We start from the raw sequence: 21,571 nt of genomic DNA on the forward strand, positions 1-21,571 counted from the left end.
TCATGTCCTCTAGAAGGAGTGGCTAAGGGGGGGGTCTTCAGATCAGTTCAGCTGGTCACCTTGATGCAAACCTCTGGTTTAGAACTCTTTTTCAGTTGTTGGGTTTGTATTCTTACCCTGAAGGGAACAGAAGGGCTTACCTGAAAAACCCACATAAAGTCTAAACTTACACTGACTCTGACAAGGAATAAACACCAGTTAGGAAAAGCACATGAGTTCCATTTACCTTCAAATACTGGTTTTGTGGCTGCTTTTTTTTTTTTTTTTTTTTTTTGAGGTAGGGTCTCGCTCTTGTGCAGGCTGACCTAGAATTCTCTATGTAGTCTCAGGCTGGCCTTGAACTCACAGTGATTCTCCTACTTTTGCCTCTTCAGTGCTGGGATTAAAGGTATACACTACCATGCCAGGCAATTATATTTTTAAATTATATCATTTAATTTAGGAAAACAATCAGAGGGAGAAATTAAATACAAAAGTTCCTCTGTATAGCCCAAGCCACTTATGTCTACAAATGTGGTGCTGTACTTAACTGGAGGTGGAGATTATAAGGATTACTATAAACTCTACTCAAGGATATATAGTTTTTGAACAATTTAATACAGTAAGTACATGTAAAATTCAAACTTTTAAACGATCTCTTCCCGCAGTAAGGGACATTAACATCTTGTCTTATTATGAGACCTTCAGAGGTACCCAAGGCACCACACTGGAAACCTACAACTGCTCATCTTTCTGTCCCTCTTTCCAGGGGAGATGCTACTGCAGGCCTGAGATGTGCAGTGGCTGTGAGTGGATGGGAACAAAGCCCATGGGCCTAGGAAACCAGACCTCTTATTTTGACGGCACCAATAAGACACAGAGCAGTGAGGCGTGGGCAGTGCAGCAGCCACCCATGTGTAACTGCATAGGGCCTCTCCACTGACAGCGGGCTTTTGGGAGCCACCCTGTTCCCAAGGCCTCAGAGAGGAATGGTGAAACCTAATCAGGGGACCATCAGAGAGAAGTGTGGTCAGTCCTTACTGGCATGTACGGGTCTGCCAAGACGGAAAGGAAGTACTTGTGACCGTTGTCCTTCACGAGGTCAGCCTGGCATGACTGGAGGGAAAAAGGAGACACAGAAGAGATGCCATGAGTGCAAGCACCTGTAGGGTCCCCCAGGCTTGTGCAGCACACACCGTCCAGGAAGGACTGCATCCCTGGGCTTCTCTCCCGGCAAGTCCAGTGTTCATTTGGGAAAGTGGCCCAGGAATGCTCAGAAGGGATGCCCATCACCACTTGCATAAACACCTTCTGCTGCCTTACCTGGCTGCTGGAGGCTGGTTTAGGGGCCACCCTCATACCTGTCCTCTCTCCCCCCTCACCTGTCCAGACTTCCTTCCTGCGAGGCTCCTCTCTTCCCTCCCCACACAGGACACAACCAAGACTCAGTACCTTTCCTGTTTCTGTAGCACTAGAACCTGTGGCAGCTGCTCTGCGCTTAGAAAATACTAAGAGCGATCACCTGTGCAATGTGAGCTCTGCCCTTGACGCCTACTTCAGTGACGGGGACTACGATGGGGGAAAGCTGGAGAGGCATGCCGGGAGGGAATGCAAGCCCAGTGCAGAATGTGGAGTGGGGAGGCAGGGGACCAGGTACCAGGAAGCACTGAAGAACCAACAGGACCCGAGGAACAAAAGATGACGCTGGCCGGTTCCAGGTCCAAGTTGGTTGGTAGCAGCACTGTAGCCTGAGCTAGAAGAGCCACATTAGAGCTGGGGCCATGCGCAGCACAGACACAGGATGGGGACAACGACAGAGACAGAAGGAAAGCACAGGGGGACGGAGAGGCGGGTGTGCTGCTCTATCTCACGAGGCTGCACACACAGTGCAGATGTCTGTGAGAAGAAGGGCAGAGCTATTCAGGAAGCAGCACACAGATCTAAAGCCAGGAACTGGATCAGGACTGAGGTGCATATGGGAGGAAAACATAGGTCTGGTGGGGCCTGAGGCAGACAGGCCCTCCAGAGGAAGGAGGCGTTCCATGATGAAGCTTGTGGGCACTGTAGAGAATATGAGCCCAGCTCTGAGGTTGGATAGTTAGTGGAACATTTCTGAAAGTGCTGGCTCTTCATGGGAATTAAATGAACATGCTTTGGACACTCAGAGCCTGTGGACAATGTCTTAGGAGGCTCCAGGCCTACAAGCTGAGGGAGAAAGGAAAGGCACCATGGTTTAGAACCCTGTGCCTAAGTGGCACAAATGTTCTAACACCCATAAGAACTGTTAGAGAGCCATGACGGGACACATGAATGGAGGGTGCTGCTATTTTTAGAAGAGATGGATCCAGAATTTCCACCAGGTGTCTGGGACCAGCATTCAGGCAACACGCAGGGTAACACATGCACAGCAACATGCTACATTTTGCCAACTCCCAGCAAGCTCTGCTCTAGAGGAAATAGGTCTGTAAAAGCAACCAGTACTGGGATTGAAAGATGTGAGCTGGCGTTCCCAGATCTCCACAGCAGCTCTGCTGACTGCTCAGTGCAGATGCCCTGTACCCCTCCCCACTTGGGTTCAGGAAAGCACCTCCTCACAGTGTGGTGATGAGCTGATAAGACCAAGTGGTCACTGGTCTGGCTTTGTTGATGTGGAAATTAGATAAAATGGAGGGAGGAGGGGGCCACTAATCCACACATACTGCAGAGGCTCCTTACTTCAGTTGAGGCTACTGACAAGCTAAAGCTATCCCTGCACAGACCTGCTCCCAGAGCCAGGAGCATGCAGTGCCCCAACAGCAGAGACTGTTCAGAGAGCAGAGACACCTTTCTTTGTTTTCAAACCAGAGCTTTGACAAGTCACATCCAAGCCCACGCGCTTATGGGGAAGGAAGCTCCTTAAACACGTCTATCAGGAGTAATAAAGTGTCATTAATTCATATCCTACTAATTCTGCATCTGAGCCTCCTAAGTCAGATCTCTGAAACGATAAATTTGATATGCCTTCAAAATTGGAGCCCGGTGATTATTAGGCACACATTAAAAGATCTGTTTGATAAGGTTGCCGTGCTACGGCGGGCAGCAGGAACAGCTCCTCCGCACATGTCTGCCTTCATCTCTTTCAGCAGGTGTACTGGTTTCCTCTACCTCGCTAAGGGCTGGAGCCATGTCCCACGTGCGCTGACACCACACGGGATGAATGCCCTAGGCCAAGGCCTCATTAAGTGGGAAAGAAAGAAAAGCTCCAGACCAGCAGGGCAGGAAAGCTACAGAAGGCTGTGTCATGGCAGAGGCCTGATGAAGCCGAGAGCCGACTGCGGACTGCACTGGCAGCCAAGCACCGGCTAGAGGCAGCTTCCCAAGGCCTCGCACTCATTTGCTGCTTTCCCAAATCAAGGGCAGCTCTGACATACTAAGGGCAGAGCAAGAGGGGAGGAGAGAGAAAGCAGGAAATGAAAACGTTTGCTTGGTGGTCTCCCCAACCACGGCGATGCCCACAGCTGCCTTTGAGTGTGTCTTGGGATTTCAGTAAACGGTGAGAAAAGAAACAAGGCAGACACAAAGCTGCCCACACAAGCACGAGACATGTGGTTGCACACTGCAGACCGTATGTGCAAACCCACCGAGACCTGAGACAGCAGAGACCAGGAGGAAGCCTTGGGCCAGCCCGTAGGCGCAGGTTTCTGCCCTCAATATTCACTTAGACTAATAGGTCACCATGCCCTACCAGGTAGGCATGTGGGGACAGCTTTGGGACCTCTGAGTATTTCCACAGGAATACATTGCCCAGTGTGTTCTGACTGGAGGGTGCAGAGGGCTGGGTGAGGTAGTTCTTCCTTGTCACAGGAAATGTACTGTGTACCACTTCAAAGGTAAGGATGGTTTCAGCAAGAGAAAACTACTCCAGGAGACCTCAGTGGGGCTTCAGCACACACAGGGAGGCTGCAGAGAATCCACATGGAGACAGATGCAGGAGATGGGTGCTCACATACTCAGGGCTTATCAGCAGCGGTGCCTGCAGACTTAGCAGTGAACCACTGTTCAGGACACAGCAGAACGTCTGTCAGCCTGGAGCTGCAGTCTTCTGCAAGATGCCAACCTGAGGACAACTGCAGACCCACTAGCCCAGGGAGGCAAGAGATTAACCATACACACATAAATGTATTGTCATATTCCAAAAGCATCTGCTAATTCAGGTACTTAAAAATCCTTTGGTTCTCCTGTTAGACACACCTGTGTCTAGGATACCTTCATAATGAAGAGGGGCCATGGTGCTGTGACTAGTACTGAGGGAAGGGCACTGGTGTACTGCTTGCCTCCACACTTCCAATCTGCCGTTTGCTGTAAAATCTGTGGTGTGCTCATGGCTTAAAAAGCAAAATGCTGCGCTGGACATAGTGGCATATGCCTTTAATCCCACCTCTAGGGAGGCCGAGGTAGGAGGATCACTGTGAGTTTGAGGCCAGCCTGAGACTACATAGTGAATTCCAGGTCAGCCTGGGCTAGAGTGAGACCTAACCTCTAAAAAACCAAACCAAACCAAACCAAACCAGCCATGGAACAGCTGTTTCCTCCTCCCCTGTCCTTCTTCTTCCACTATGCCATCAGAAGTACTCCTGACTTCCCCGTGTTTCACTGTTAGGAGAGTAAAAGCAAACATGAATGTATCCTCAGTCAGCCTGTCCGCACACAGAAGGACCTAGTACACCGGTGCGTCTGTTCTTCCTCCCTCCCTCCACTTCCTCTCCCTCCCTGTTTCCTTTATTTTTATTTTTAGTTATTTCTTTTGGTTTTTCAAAGTAGGGCCTCCCTCTAGCCCAGGCTGACCTCGAATTCACTATGTAGTCCCAGGGTGACCTCAAACTCACAGATTCTCCTACCTCTGCCTCCCAAGTGTTGGGATTAAAGGCACCGTTTCCTTTTTAAGCTGATACTTGAGACAGGATAAAAAGAAAGGGAAATTAAGGGAACATGGAAAGGAAAAGAAGCCTCTCATGAGCTGAGAGTCAAGAATTCCAAGCTGGTTATTTGCAGTGAAGGTTGTCTACATAGAGACATACTTTGTATACAGATTTAAATAAGACTGTTAAAGGAGCCGGGCGTTTAATCCCAGCACTCGGGAGGCAGAGGTAGGAGGATTGCCATGAGTTCGAAGCCACCCTGAGACTCCATAGTGTCATAGGTCAGCCTGGGCTACAGTGAGACCCTACCTCGAAAAACAAAAAAAAAAAAAAAAAGGCTGTTAAAGGAGAACCACAGACCATGCTGAAGGTCTGAGCACATATGACCAAGTAGCCTTTCTCCTGTCCAGCTACGGTTTTCTAGTTTGCTTTATGCGGGTTCTGGGGATCGGAACTGGACCTGAACTAGTGCTTTAACCACTGGTCTGTCTCCCCAGCCCATAATCTATGCTTTTTATTTTATCATATTACAGACCAATTGGAGGCACCTTTGGAACCACTTTATAATCTCACTTATCAAAGAGGGCAAACAAGTTTCTTAACAAACCTTTAGAGTTGTAACCTGAGAACCATCAAAACTGTATACATGGTTACTGCTGAGACTTGAACACAGCAGTCTCCTGGAGAAGCATCCCTCCCATTCCAGACTTCCCCAGCACCTTTCTATAACCCTCCAGCTTTAAACTATGTCAGCAATCTTTTTTTTTAAAGTCTCCTTTTTTTAGATTTTATTTTTATTTATTTATGTATTTGATAGAGGCAGAAGAAAGAAATGAAAGAAAGGCATAAAACTAGAAAGGATGTTTTCATTAGCACCAAACTGGGGACCACTTCACTGCAAGGCCTTTGGGAGCCTTCTGGTTACTCCACCACCATGGACAGTCTTGTTACCACCCCACTGGCATAAGAGGCTAATGCTCTCAAACACAGCATCTACTTGTATGTTCCTGGAATGCACAGGCCTGTGACCAGTACCACCTGGTTCTCCCCTATGGAGGTTTCAGTCAACTGGTGACTGGGAAGACTAGTTCCCCTGCCTTTCCTTCTCAGGATTTCTCTGACTTATTTCTCCACATGAAGTGAAGAATATATTTGTCTAGTTCTCAGGGAAAAAAAAAAGCCTATTGGTAATTTTATTGGGATTATATTAAAGTTATAAATTTACTGGGGAACAGTGACATGTTTATGACAGTGAATCTTTCTGCAAGAGAGCAGGGCATGTTGTTATTTGCACAAGTTGGTATTTGTGTCTCTTAGGAATGTCTTAAAGTGTTCTCTGTGACAGCTTTTCAAGTCTCGGGTTGAGATCATTCCTGGATTTACGACCCCTCCATACACAAGGCACTCTTCCCCATCTACTCTTCTAACTGGTTGTTACTGTTGGTTTCTTTGTATTAATTTAAGTCTTCCTTCTCACTGTTATTGTTAATCGACTCCTCTGGGTTTCCTAGATGTATGCTACTATAACTGCTAATGGTTTTACTTTCATCTTTCTAGTTTAATGCCTTTCATTTCGTTCTGCCTCACTGTGGCTGGCAGTGACAGGGGACACCAAGATTTGCCCCTATCTAGTTACTACACTCTGTCTCACCCCATTAGTGCGATGCTGACTTTTGGCTGCTGGGAAAGCCTTGCTGGCGCTGGGGAAACGGCTCCCGGCTGTTTCACTCGGTATCCTTTCTTCTGGGGGAAGGCCCGCGTCAGTGTTCTTGTGTCTGCTGATGCGCTGTACTACTCACTAGTGAGCGCCTGACAGAAACTTACTACGGCATACTGTCCATTTAACCTGAGGGTGAATGCAATCTGGGTTATTGTTTTGGGGGTAAATTGCTTAAGTTTATTTTTTTTCTTGTTTCAGTTGTTGTGATATACTTATCTTTTAGTTCTTTCCAAATGTAGAGTGCCATCAAGTTTATGTGCATTAAAGGTTTATAGCAATTAAGTTTGTTTCACTAACAGAATTTAGAGCAGGTCATAGTGGTGCATGCCTATGGTCACAGCACTTGGGATGGAAAGGCAGACAGATCAGGAGTTGAGGCCATTTTGGGCTATATAAGAGCCCATCTCAAAAGCAAATAACCAGGGTGGGGGAGCTGGCTCAGTGGATTGAGTGCCTGTACAAGTGTGTGGCCTGGAGTTGGGCTCTCAGCAGGCACATGAACTCCAGGTGGGTGTGGCAGCCTCCCTGTAATCTCAGCACGCAGGCAGGGACAGAATCTGCAGGGACAGCAGGCTGGCTAGACTAGCTAAATCGTCAAGTTCTGGGTTCAAGTTAGAGACCCTGCAAGTAAATAAAGGGAAAAGTGATAGAGAAGACAGCTGGCATCAAACTGTGGCCTCTGTGCATGTAATGCATGCTATGAAAAGGAGACTTTAGCTATTTTTCTTCCTTATTTTGCAACAGGGTCTGAGCATGTAGTCCAGACTGGCCTGGGGATCTGCCACCCCAGCCTCCAGAGTTCTGGGGGTATAGTTGTGAGCCACCATGGTGGCCTAGCATTTCCCTTCCATTTTCTTTTTTCTTTGTTTTTTTTTTTTTTTTTTTTTTTTTTGAGGTAGGGTCTCACTCTGGCTAAGGCTGACCTAGAATTCACTATGTAGTCTCAGGGTGGCCTTGAACTCACGATGATCCTCCTACCTCTGCCTCTGGACTGCTGGAATTAAAGGCGTGTGCCACCAGCCTTTCTTTAAAAATTCTGCATAAGAGTTTGTGAGAGACAATCAGACCCAGTGGGTTCCTGGGGTGAGGAGTTCTTTTCAAAAAACTTTCTCTATTCCTTCTATGGCAAGTACTCAGCCTTCACTTTCTCTTGAGTTCACTGAATAAATTATACTTTCCTAGAAACTTAAGTTTTCTATATTCAATTCTTAAGGTATTTATACAGAAATATGCAAAGTAATCTTGGATTTGAATTTTTTCTTTCCATAATTATTTCTTTTTTTAAAATTTAATATTTTTATTTTTGCAACAGAGAGAGACAGAGAGGGAGGGAGGGAAAGAGAGAGGGATAAAGTGAGAATGAACATGGGTGTGCCAGGGCTTCCTGGTTGTGTAAACAAACTCCAGGCACATGAATCACTGTGTACATGTGGTTTTATGTAGATACTGGGGAATTAAACTCAGGTTGTGAGGCTTTGAGAACAAGCACCTTTAACAGCTGAGCCATCTCTCCAGCCCCATAGTTACTGCTCTCTCATCACTGCTAGATTTCTGTTGCGTACCCTGCCACTTACTATGTCCTTCCGGGCCCACTGCATCTAAGCTGAGTTGGTGGAGTGGGTGGACTTGGAAATAGCCTTGGAAGGAAGCTGTTCTGCTAGGCTGGTATTCACCTGGCTTCACAGAACTCACCTGAAAAGAATTACTTGTTTCATAGACCATTTAACATTCCACCAAAGCAAAGAGTCGCTATAAAAGAGATGAGGACTAGAGATGGCTTAGTGGTTATAGCATTTGCCTCTGAAGCCTAATGAACCAGGTTCAACTCCTCAGAATCCACGTAAGCCTGATGCACACACCTGGAGTTCAATTGCAGTGGGTAGAGGCCCTGGCTTGCCAATTCTCTCATTTAAAAAAAAAAAAAAAAAGCAGGGAGTGGCGGCACATGCCTTTAATCCCAGCACTCAGGAGGCAGAGGTGGAAGGATTGTCATGAGTTCGAGGCTACCCTGAGATTACATAGTATAATTCCAGGTCAGCCTGAGCTAGAGTGAAACCCTACCTCAAAAAACCAAAACCAAAAAAAGAAAAAAAAAGAGGGGGTATGTATGTGGGGGTGATATTCAACTTGCCCCCAGGATGCACTGGGTTGGAGACTGGGCTGGGTGGTCCTACAAGCACATTCCTGAGTCCTACCCAACAGGCTGTGATTAGAAAAGCCACTGAGGGCAAGGGTGGGAAGGCTCTCCACTCTGCCTGTCTGCAAATGAAAGACAGGTGAGCTCAGTAGGAACACTGGCTTGTTCATGATGAGGAAGGAATACCAGAAAAACTAATACATAAATAAGGTAGGCCTAAATACAGCAACTTCCAGTGGGAAACATGGTGACACCAACAGTGAGACACGTCATGAATGAATCATAAAAATGAATAATAAAAACCATGTGAAGTATGGGGAGGGGGACAGTGCAGCAGACCCCAGGCCAGGATTCCTCACAATGCCACAGCCCAGAGATGGTGGAGGGCTGAGGGAGAGACGAGGGACTGAAAGTCATGTGGGGTCCTGGACAGAAGGATATCAGTGAGACAGGAGGTGTGGATAATGCAGACAGCAGAGAGCACAAGTTCCTTTGGTGACAAAGTACCATACTGTCACCAAAATATAAGACACCCACCACAGGAGAGTGTGTGGTTCTGTGGGAACTCAATTTATAATCTTCTCAAGTTTCCTATAAATCTAGACTTGCCCCAAAAGCAAAGCCTACTACTCAGAAAACAGAACAAGAAGTTTTGGACCCAACAGCCAAGCCCGAGCCCATTTAAGAGATAAGGGCATTTGCCTGTCTTCCCAGAGTGGGGCCCCCTGTGCCGGGAGGTGGGTGCACCAAGACCATGGCTCCAGGGCTCTTGATGCTCAATAGCTCTCGTGTCGGGGACCTGAAGTGTCACTGGATGGGGAGAGCACCGACCCTGACTCAACTTGGTCTTGTGTGTGAGGCGAAGCTGCAGGAGCCTGAACAAACTTACTGGTGGGAAATCAGTTTGCAGAGGACGCAGCAGAAACTCTGTGGGTGGAATGGACACACAGGTCCATGAAAAGAAAACCTGCTACTTTCCCACCCTCCTTTTACCACAGGCTCAGGGTGAGGTGGCCTGCACACTGGACACACCCTCTGGATTTATTCCAGAAATATCAACTCAAGAGTGTTTTCCACATTCTTGCTATTAAGGCCTTCATGTTCCCCAGTGGTGCTATAAATAAAACTTTATTAATACTAATTCTATGATAAAAAACAAACTTCAATTAACCAGATCCCAGCTCATGCTAGTCCCTTATTAGAGAATCCCCTCCCTTATTCCTGCTAATTAGCAGGGAGACAAATGGTAACAACTTAGGGAGCTTATTAAACCAACCTGCCATCCTCCTGGAGTATGAGAGCAGCTAGCACAGTTCTGACAGTACTTCCTGTGTTTCTATCTACAGGTAATGTGTTCCTAACCTCTGAAACTGTCACATGGCATTCAGGAAAACTGAGAAAGCATTCTGCCACATCTGTGTTTTCCAACCCTGTTACGCATTTCATCTAAAATGTTCTCTGAAGGCTCATGTATTAAAGACTTGTTCCCAGAGGATAGGCTTTGAGAAGGGTTGGAAAAGAAGGCTTCTAACCAATCGATGCATTCATAGCTGAATGAATAGATTAAGATGTGGGGCTTGGTTGGAGGAAGGTCACTGGGCTGTGACTATAAAGGGTGTGACCTGGCTCTGAGCCTCTCCTGTCTTTGGCTGCTTTGAGGTGAGCAATTCTGCTAATTATACCATGCCTTCCACCACAATGTTCCCCTCACCTCCCAGAAACAATGAAGCCAGCATTCCACAGCCCAAACCTCTAAAACTGTGAGCCAAAAGACAACCTCCCCCCGCCCCTTTTTGTTTCTCAAAGTAGGGTCTTACTCTAGCCCAGGCTGACCTGGAATTCACTCCAGTCTCAGGGTGGCCTCATGACAGCGAGATTCCTACCTCTGTCTCCTGAGTGCTGGGATTAAAGGCATGTACTACTATGCCCAGTTGTTTTTTTTTTTCTTTCTTTCAAGATTTATTTATTACGGGGGGGGGAGGAGAGGGAGAGAATATGAATATGGGCATGCCAGGGCCTTTAGTCACTGCAAAGGAACTTCCAGACACATGTGCCATCATATGCATCTGGCTTCCATGGGACCTGGAGACTTGCATCTGGATCCTTCTTGGGCTTTGTAGGCAAGTGACTTAACCACAAAGCCATCTCTCCAGTTCCCTCCCCCTTTAAAAATATTTTATTATTTATTTGAGAGAGGGAAAGAGGGAGAGAATGAATATGGGTGTGCCAGGGCCTCTAGCCACTGCAAACAAACTCCAGATGCATGCGCCACTTTGTGCATCTGGCTTACATAGGTACTGGGGAATTGAACCTGGGTCCTTTGGCTTTGCAGGCAAGTGCCTTAACAGCTAAGCCATCTTTCCAGCCCCTTTTTTTGAGGTAGGGTCTCACTCTAGCCCAGGTTGACCTGGAATTCACTATGTAGTCTCAGGGTGGCCTCGAACTCATGGTGATCCTCTTACCTCTGTCTCCCAAGTGTTCGGATTAAAGGCGTGTGCCACCACACCCAGCTTCCTGTTTTTTAAATTACTTTATTTATTTGAGAGAAAGAGGCGGGTTGGCAGGGGAGAAGAATGGGCATGCCAGGGCTTCTAGATGCATGCACCCCTTGTGCTTCTGGCTTACTTGGGTCCTGGAGAATCGAACCGGGATCCTTTGGCTTTGCAGGCAAAATGCCTTAACCACTAAGCTATCTCTCCAGCCCCCATTTCTTGAAACAAGGTCCCTGAACCTGGAGCTCACAGATATGGCTAGGACAGCAGTCCATGAAGCCCCAGGGATCCTTGTCTCCACCTCCCTAATTACTGGAATTATAGATATGCCATCATACCTGACATTTATGTGGGTGCTGAGGACCCAAACTCAGGTCCTCATGCTTGTGTGGCAAACACTTTACCCACTGAGCCATCTCCACAGCCCTTATGCAATTATTATTATTATTATCATTATTATTATTTTTTGGTTTTTTGAGGTAGTGTTTCACTCTAGCCCAGGCTGACCTAGAATTCACTATGGAGTCTCAGGGTGGCCTTGAACTCACAGTGATCCTCCCACATGTGCCTCCAGAGTGCTGGGATTAAAGGTGTGCGCCCCCACACCTGGCTTGCAGTTATTTTAAAGAGGGATTTAAATAGCAAGACAAAGCCCCACATATTTGTGTACACAGCAATCACCCTATGATCTGCACTGCTTTCAGCAGACCCATGCTTCCCTGGCATTGTTGTCATCCAGCCAGAAGTGTCTGCAACACTCCTTGCAGTAGCCCAGGCTGCTAGTCAGAGCTTGGGACACTTGCTCATCGCTACAAGCCCTTGTTTTGCTTCTACCTGGGAGAGGTGGTCTCACTGGGTACGAATTCTAGGCAGACAGCTCCTTCCAGTGCTTGCGAAAGGAGACGCTATTCCAGTCAGCTCTTCTCACTCTCACAGCTTGGCTAAGAAGACTGCTGTGGCCCTAGTCTTTGCTACCTATTGCTTTGGGGTGGGGGTGGGGGAGTCTTAAGTTTATCAGTTTTTAGTAGCTCTATCATGATGTGCCTCAGTACCTTTCTTGTGGTTGCGTGTGCTGAGCTTCCTGGCTCTCTGGGTCTCAGGCTCATTCCTGCCACCTCTTACAGGAGCCTCCCCACGCCACGTGTACACCACCTCTTGACTGCTGTGCTGCTCCTTGGGGTTCAAGAACTTTTCTTTGCTTCATGCTTCCTTCTGCGTGGCTCCCCCTACTGTCCTCTCCTACCATGTGCTCTCCATTATCAATCCCATCTCAATACATTCTCCATGTTGCATGTTTTCATCTCTAGAAGTTGTTGCCTTTCAAAGCTCCCATCTCAGTTTACTCTGAACACATGCAGCAGACTCCCACCTCTGTGCTAATGTCCCTGCCTGCCAGTTCTGACACTGGTGGCAGCTCTGGCACATCTGATGGGTTTTTCTTCCCAGTATGGGCACTATTTCCTGCCCCTGTATCTCCCTGGTCATTTGATAAGTGTTTGTTACAGGTAGAGACATGGCACAGGATGGATCTGGAAGAGATGGCCTGGCTCACAGTCTTACAACATGAGCAACGGAGGCTCTCTGTCCCAGGTCAGGTCCACAGAGTCCAGAGCCAGCCTGTCTCTTGTGGGACCCCATAGTGCGCGGGCTTCTTCACACCATTCTTTCCTCCCTGAACTCTTCCTCTTTTCTCCTGCCCCCCATTGGGCCTGGGTGGCTGCTCTACCAGAGTGGCACACAGCAGTGCTCCCTGGCTGCCTGGGATAGATGGATCCCAATGTGCCCTTCAGCTGAGCTCAGCAGAGCATGCCTCTCATCTCAGACTGTCACAGCGTGCCAGAGCACCGGGGTGATAAAAGCCCTGGGGATAGGGGTGCTTGCCTCCGCCTTTTAAGTAACATGTGCTACCAACTCTAGCAGTAGCAAACTCAGGGAGTCACCTGGGATTGAGCTTGGCGGGGGTACATGTAACTCAAGTGGTAGAAGCAGCTAGATGCTGAAGCCAGATGCGATGGGAAGGAACACCTGCTTAAGCCACATGGAATTTTTGTCTCTGGGAATTCTGGCTAGTGTAATTATGAGAAGGAAGGGTGAGGAAACAAGGCCTAGTTTCAACCAGAAACATTTCAGTGTCCCTCAGTGGGCTGACAGCATTAAATAAACAGGTGCGACAAGCTGGCAAGGAAATTAATTCACAGGATGGTCCCTGGCGCCTGCAGGCTTTTACAAGAATATTGCAGGCAAGGGCCTTTAGAGCTGGGCCGTGGGGAAGTCTCCGCACTCAGTGCCTCACACTGCACACCCACGACCATCTTCTAGAGCTCTGCCGTGGCAGGCTTGTGACCAAGCCCCGCCCCTTTGGGCACAAGAACTCAACATGGACCTAGGAGATGATTAAATGAGGACAGGGGTTGAGGGTAGTTTTAAACACTATGATGGTCAGTTGTCAACTTGTCAGAGCACAGCCAAAAGGCCTTCAAAAACAAACAAAAGAACCTGCCTTTCAGATAAAAGACTACAGATAAAGATATTATTTCACTCTAGGCACCCGAAACATTAACATGACTGAGGATCTGAGAATCAAAGTTGCAGCTACCAGGTGGAGCTGGGGGAGCAGGCTCGGTTCTTAACCATGGGCCCATGGCTCTGGGGCCTTTTCTGGTTTGCTCCTTTGTCCTGGCTTTGTCCTATGGCAGAGGTTCAGGAGTCTTTCCACATGGTTCTCTGGCTACATACTAAGTTATGAAGCCACTAAATTTCTAAATGTGTCAACATAGATGACAGATATAATGGGGCACAGAGAAAGTTTAAAAATTACTCTTTGAGAAAAGCATTTAAGTTGGCTCTTCAATGAACATGAGTAAGGGTAAAACAGAAATGATGCAGAAGCACAGCTTCCAGAGCCACAAAACCTAGCTTTCATTCTGTCTGGGTGTACAAACAAGATGCCCATTGGAAGTTGTTCCCTGAAGGACCCTGCTACACCAGAATGCACAAAACAGCCCCCCACCCTAGGGTCCTGATATTTAAGACTTTACTATTGAGGTGGACAGCCCAAGATTTGTTGCCAGGTCAATTAGAGGAGCCAATGACAGTTAAAGGGAGTGAGAAGGGTCTACTGGAACAAAGGGGTGAGGTTCAAACTCAGTCCTTTACCAAATCCAAGGCCATGGCCAATTTCTGAAAATAGTCATTGTTTATCAGAAGTTGGCTTAACAGACACAAAGGGTAAGAATACTTAGTTGAGGGCTGGAGAGATGGCGTAGCAGTTAAGCGCTTGCCTGTGAAGCCTAAGAACCCCGATTCAAAGCTCGGTTCCCCAGGTCCCACGTTAGCCAGATGCACAAGGGGGCGCACGCGTCTGGAGTTCGTTTGCAGAGGCTGGAAGCCCTGACGCGCCCATTCTCTCTCTTTCCCTCTACCTGTCTTTCTCTCTGTGTCTGTCGCTCTCAAGTAAATAAATTAAAAAAAAAAAAAAGAATACTTAGTTGAAAGTATTCAGAGTCAGAGCCAAAGGCAAATGGGTATAGCAAAAGTCAAGGTGAGCCCTGGATGACCTGAGGCAGGAAGTCGTTCTCAGGAAGACCAGAACACCAGGAAATGTCTGGGATGTCTACAGCACTACAACCATTCAGCAATGAGCTACAGGCCCAGCTGGCCCTTAGAAAAAACAGACCCATGATTGGAGGCTATGCAGATTGTTTGGTGGTCTACACAGTCCAAGAGCATCTATAGAGACTTCGTTAGAACTGATGTTTGCTGCATGACAGCAAGAGACAAGCAAAGAGCAGGTGATAAAGTCAGCATGAGCAGTACAGGTGGACACATGATTTCCACTAGGAAACCCCTCACACCTCCCCCATTGCACACACCTGTTTCCTGGTTTCCAATGCAGCAGGGGGTGGAGATGGGGGCTGGGGGGGGCTAGACAGTGCTGGGGTGAGAGGAGGGCCTGGCCAGGGAGGTGTGGGTGAGGCTGAGCAGGTGCCCAGGGGATCCATAGGGAGCAAGGTCAGAGACGGGGGGCCTGGGCTGGCTGAACGGAGTGAGCAGAGGGACATGGTAGTGGCTGTGAGCTGGCGGGACTGATAACTGGAATGCCATGTGTTGGAGAGGCCCAGGGCTCGGAACGCCTGCCAATTTATTCTGGAGTCTACAGGCCAGCTGCTGGCAGTGAGCAGGGGCACAGTGAATGTGAGTGAGCCAAGGCTCAAGATAGAGGGTGGCCTACAGGTGACGTGAGCAGAGCCCAGGCAGGAGCGAGGGAGCTGAAGGAGGCAGGTCTCTGCTGTGGTGAGTAAAAGTGAAGCCCTGGGGGCTGGGCCAGAGCAGCAGGCATGAGATGCTTGGTTTCAGGATCCTTTTCCTCTCTCCTTTGCTGCTCCAGGAATGGGAGCCGCCTGTTACCTGTCCTGCCCCTCAACCTGCAGTGACTCAGGAAACTTCCCTTTTCTTACCTGCTCAGACCCAGCTTATCACATGCTGGCTACATGACCCTAAGTCACTGCTGTGACAGAATATTACCTTCTGTGACTGAGCTACAAAATCCCACTGACTTCACAGCACTGTAGCTGGAAGAGATTCCTCATACCAAAACCCCATGCAGGTATCACACATGTGCACACATGGCCACATGAGCTCACATGCAGAGGCCATGTGATCTGCTTCTACCTAGAGGGGGTTTGGGTCCTTCAGAAACAAGCCAAGGAGCAGAGGCAGCTGACTCTGCTAATGTCGCCCCTTCTCCATCTCCCACCTCGCCTGCCAAGTCCTCAAGCGGCTGGACAGCTCCTGAGTTCTGTTTGCTCCTCATTCTCTGCCACTCAGCATCATGTCATTCCCTCTCCTGATGCAGAGGTGCCAGCCTCCATGGAGGCCTTCCTTCCCAATGCCAGTGCATTACAACCTTCTCTGAGTCTGTCCTTGCGTACTGTTTCTTTCTCAGCTCCCCAGAAGAGGGGTTTTCCAGGGCTCTGCACTTGGTGCTACGTGCTGCAATCTGTTTGCCCTCGGGGTCTTACTGGTGAGTCCTGGGTGGCCCTGGCTCCACATCTTTGCTCAGGCCAATCTCAGTCTCGTCACTGCATTGTGATGGGATGCTTCCTTTCCAGCTCCCTCCTTGGCCCTCGAGAGCCATTTTACACAGACGACTGTTTTTGTAAACCAGAGCTTAAGGTTTCTCTTGTTTCACAGCCTGCTGAACAGGGCTGGCCTTCTCGACCTGGAATTAACCTCATCTAGAAGCTTCCTTCATCTCTCCTCTGCTCCCCTTCTTGCAGTTCTCTGTACTTGCCCACTGCCCTTTGCTTGAACTGCCTCTGGAGCCCCAGCCTTTATGTGGTACTCCTGCCCAGCACCTCCTGTGTGGTATGATTCTGGCTCCACAGTGATATCACCTGTGGACAAGGGACCACTAATGATCTACTTAGGGCTGTAGTCAGGACCATGTGAGATATGTGGTGGGCAGGCTGGGCTCAGGGTCACTTGTTACTGTGGTTAGGAGCATAGAAAATGGCTTTAAGGGCAGTTGGAACAGGAAGGGGAAGAATGCAAGTGCCAGGTGAAGCAAAAGGAATAGTCAGGTAGAATGACATCTAGCACGACAAAGACAGGGCCAGCCTGGGGGTGGGGGGTTTCCCCTCAATTCCAGAAAAGAGGCAGGGCAGGCAGGGAGGACAGGCCACAGACCCTGCAGGCAGAAGTCTACAGGGGCAGCAGGAAGAGCCAGTAGGGTTGCTTGTCACGGGAGAGGGCAGCCCTGGTCCTCGTGCAGAGTGCTGCTTCCCAGTCCCGGGACAGATATTGCTACTTACACTGTCCACGGCGAGGATCTTGGCCCAGATGAAGACAAGGAGAGGCCGCAGCTCTCGGGCCGAGCTCTGGAGCAGCTTCAGCACATAGGGGAAGATGCCCACTGACAGTGCCTGTGGGGAAGGAGTGTCAGTGTGGCCACGAGGGGCCTCCTGCAGACCACATGTGTCTGCTTTTATCCCTGCAGGTGACAGCACCCTTGGGCTTGACTAGGAGGATCTATGGCATCCTTCCCTCATGCAGGATTGTGCTGAAGGCCCAAGGGCTAAAGTCGTCTATCCAATTTTAGATGTCTCTTCTTCAATGTTAATTAGTCTTCCTATTTGTAGAGTTTTCTTTCTCCTCCTTCAATGTTGGTGTGTCAGCAATCACTCTTTGTTGGCACTATTAACTACTGAAAACCTGAAGCAGGCACAGCAGAGCCTACCCTGCTCTCCTCCTACGGCCTGGAGCCAGCTCTAACCCCAGGGCATGGCCTGTCCTGCCACCTGCCCATCTGGCAGCACCCTACAACTGACCTTTTGTACAGTCATTTGCACTTGTAATGAACAATTATAAATAATTATATTAAAAATTTTTTTTGAGGTAGGGTCTCACTCAAGTTCACTATGTAGTGTCAGGGTGGCCTCAAACTCTTGGAGATCCACCCTCCCCAGTGCTCAAATTCACTATGTAGTGTCAGGGTGGCCTCAAACTCGTGGAGATCCACCCTCCCCAGTGCTGGGATTAAAGGTGTGAGCCACCACATCCGGCTACAATTCTTTAGTAATTCCAGTTCCTGGGAAACTTTTAACTGTACCATGAATATTCGTCTTTAAGTTTTTGCTTGCACACAGCCTAATAGGGCATGGGGTGGTGGTGGTGGGGCAGGATTCCCAGGGTTCCCTCACGGGGCATCCCACATGGCTGTTGCTACTTCTGGATCATGAGCTCACAGACTGACCCTTTGAGTCTATTCCCCAGGAAAGGCAGAAGGCACATACCAGGCTCACTGCCCAGGGACCCAGGTCCAAAAAGCGTCCCAGCAAGTCCAAGGCTCTTAGCCGGTGCACCTGGCTTAGCAGCACCTAGAAAAACAAGTCGGAAGCTGAATCATAGCAAAAGTTATAGTGACCCCCACCCTGTGAGACAGCTCCACCATGAGCAGGAGGGTTCTGACTAGGCAATGGGCCTTGCCAGTGGGTTCTTTTCCTTCAGCCAGGCTGCAAACACTTCGTTTCACAGAAAGACATGCCCAGGACAAACTTCCACTATGCTAAACGAGGTGACTCACTGTGACACTAAGACAGAAACTTCTTGACACTGCTCTCTATGCACACACCTCTCTGATCAGGTCAGAAGCAACAACACATTCCATTTCCTCGGAAGGGGGCTCTACCTCTCCTGGCAGCATAGCTCTTTATCTCCATTGATGCTCATAATTAGTGTACTTCAGTGATTATAAAAACTTTAATTTGGCCGGGCGTGGTGGCGCACACCTTTAATCCCAGCACTCGGGAGGCAGAGGTAGGAGGATCATCGTGAGTTCAAGGCCACCCTGAGACTACAGAGTTTATTTCAGGTCAGCCTGGACCACAGTGAGACCCTACCTCGAAAAACCAAAAAAACAACAACAACAAAAAAACACACACAAAAAAAACCACTTTAATTTGTTTATTATGATCACGTGCTGTGGCCAATATCTTAATGGGCACATCTTTCCATGATTTTTCTTCCTAGGATAAGTTTAAGAAGTGAAATCACAGGTAAGAATGTCTATACTTATATTACCAAGAATGGCAGAAAGAATGTAAGAGCCAAAGGAAGGGCAGGACTCCTTACAACGTGCGCCTCCAGACACAAACTGGCCTGGATATCCATGACCTCACAGTGCCCGACACTACCTACATAAGACCATCATTAGAGGAGGAAAAGATCATGACATCAAATTAAAAGAGAGACTGATTGAGATGGGGAGGGGATATGATGGAGAATGGAGTTTCACAGGGGAAAGTGGGGGGGAGGGAGGGTATTACCATGGGATTATTTTTATAATCATGGAAGTTGTTAATAAAAATTTGAAGGAATAAAAAGATCTAAGAGGAGGGCTAGTGGGATGGATTAGCGGTTAAGGCATTTGCCTGCAAAACTGAAGGACCCAGGTTTGATTCCCCAGGACCCACATTAGCTAGATGCACAAGGGGGCGTATGTGTCTGGAGTTCGTTTTCAGTGGCTGGAGGCCCTGGAGCACCCATTTTCTATCTCTCTCCCTCTTTCTCTGTCAAATAAATACATAAAAATAAAATTTAAAAAAGTCTATATTTATATTACCAAGTACTCTGGGTTAAGCCCATGCACTGCTTTAAACAACAAGCACATTCCACAGTGCTCGCTGGTATAGATGGGACTTTGGATAAGGAACCTGACATCTCCAGGTCCTAACTCATTGATGCACACTACAAGGACAACACAATACTTACAAATAAGCATTTATGATATCAAGTAATAAAAGCTCTTGTGACAACACTAGCCTATTACCAATTTCGTCTGAAAACAAATACTGTATAGGGATGAACAGTATTTTTTTCAAATAGCTCATCTTCCCTTTTCTTTTCTGTTTTGGTGCATTGGTGTGTGTGCACGTGTGCTTATGTGGATGAGGCTGGGCATGTACAAGCCAGAGCACACGTGTGGAGGTAAGAGGACAGCCTTGGGTGCTGGACCTTGCCTTCCATCTTGTTTGAGGCAGGCAGGATCTCTCACTCCCCACTACAGTTTGCCAGGCTAGCTGGCCTGTGAGTTTCCAGAGGGCTCTCCTGGCTCTGCTTCCTACCTTGCTATAGGTACCCTGAATCACGGGTGCTTCACGGCGATGCCCAGCCTTATACTGATGGGGATACAAACTCATACCTGCACAGGACGTGCTTGATCCACCAGCCATCACCTCAGCCCTACCTTTCCCATTTCTTCTGTTGACTCATTTTCTAAAAAGCTGAGGTTTTAAAATTAAATAAATTAAAATTAATTTAAGAATATGGGGCTGGGGAGACAGCTCATTCAGTAAAGTGCTTGCAAGCATGAGTACCTGAGTTTGATCCTGACTACCTACACAAAATAGTGGGCATGGTAGTAGGCATGGTGGTACCCATCTGTAATTCCAGTGCAGGGAAGACAGAGCTAGGAGGATCCCTGGGCTCACTTGCTAGCTAGTCTAGTATAACTGGTAAGCTCCATATTGAGAGACTTTGTCTCAAAAGAAGTAGATGATGCTCCTAAAGGTAACACTGAAGTTGTCCTCTGGCCTCCAAATGTACCCCAGCACACACATACACATGCACTGAGCAATAGGGGCTGGAGAGATGGTGTAGTGGTTAAGGTGCTTGCATGAAGCCTAAGGACCCAGGTTCGATTCCCCAGTACCCACCTAAGCCATGTGCACAAGATAGCACCTGTGTCTGGAATTTATGTGCAGTGGCTAGAGACCCTGGCATGCCCATTCATTCTCTCATATAAGTAAATAAAATTAAAAAATAAAACAGTAAACAACAAGAGTCCTGGTCTAGGCCACCCCAGGACACAGGGAGGTCACGGAGACAAATGACAGACAACTGAGAAGGTTGCTGGAGCACCTCTTTGCCTATGGTAAGCAGAATAAAGATTAAATGTGGCTGCATGCACTCCAGCCACAACAGGCCTGCTGAGGCCAGCCAGCTCCATGTCCTGGGCTGCAAAGACAGTGCTCGGGCTTCTGCCTGAGACGTGCCAGTGAAGCTGCTTCACAAGAACGGACATTCCCGATGAAGCCTGGGGTGCCCAGAAGCAGCTGCACTACAGAGCACCTGACTAGCGCATATATGGTGAACACAGGTGTATGGGTGACAGGTGTGCTGCCCTGAAAACCACCTAGTACTTTTAGCTCCCAAGTTTATTTGAAATAAGATGCTCCCCCAGTGACTACAGGCACTGATCTGCAACACCTGTGTAAATGCCTTAAAGTTTACCCTAGGAAACTGTTCTTTCCTCTCTTCCTTCTGCTTGGGGTGTGTCTGCCTACCTGCCACTTGAGGTAACAGCAATCATGGCAGGTCCCAGGCACAAAGCCAGAAGGGTCAGGACCTCAGGTATAAGGTGGTGATAGCCACAGATGTCAGCAATGGTGAGTTAGGGAAAACATCAATTTAAGAAATCATTATAGGGCTCAGAGATGGCTTACTGGTTAAGGCATTTTCCTGCAAAGCCAAAGGACCTTGGTTTGATTACTCAGGACCCACATAAGCCAGATGCACAAGGTGGTGCATATGTCTGGAGTTTTGTTTGTAGTGGCTGGAGGCCCTGGCATGCCCATATTCTCCCTCTCTCTCCCTCTCTCTCTGTCTGTCTGCCTCTTTCCCTCTCTCACTCTCATAAATAAATTAAAAATAAAGAAGTTATTATAGTGCATACTTTTTAATCTCACTTTCAATCCTAGCACTTAGGAGGCTAAGGTAGGAAGATTGCCATGAATGTGAAGCCAGCCTGGGCTAAGAAGTACATTCTAGGCCAGCTTGGGCTAGG

General features: G+C 48.1%; 1 protein-coding gene across 4 annotated transcripts in view; it reads right to left on the reverse strand.

Annotated features, from left to right (window-relative positions):
* Rptor (regulatory associated protein of MTOR complex 1) overlaps window positions 1-21,571 on the reverse strand; it is a 351,571-nt gene that overhangs the window by 72,529 nt on the left and 257,471 nt on the right. For all 4 annotated transcript variants that reach the window (XM_045159731.1, XM_004655257.2, XR_006638996.1 and 1 more), the window contains exons 12-14: window positions 18,021-18,104; window positions 17,040-17,150; window positions 1,021-1,095 (exon numbers count right to left, since the gene is read on the reverse strand). In XM_045159731.1, the coding sequence (XP_045015666.1) occupies window positions 1,021-1,095; window positions 17,040-17,150; window positions 18,021-18,104 (270 nt within the window). The remainder of the gene's footprint in view (window positions 1-1,020; window positions 1,096-17,039; window positions 17,151-18,020; window positions 18,105-21,571) is intronic.

Source organism: Jaculus jaculus, chromosome 9, assembly GCF_020740685.1.
Source record: "Jaculus jaculus isolate mJacJac1 chromosome 9, mJacJac1.mat.Y.cur, whole genome shotgun sequence".
Classification (NCBI taxonomy): Eukaryota; Metazoa; Chordata; class Mammalia; order Rodentia; family Dipodidae; genus Jaculus; species Jaculus jaculus.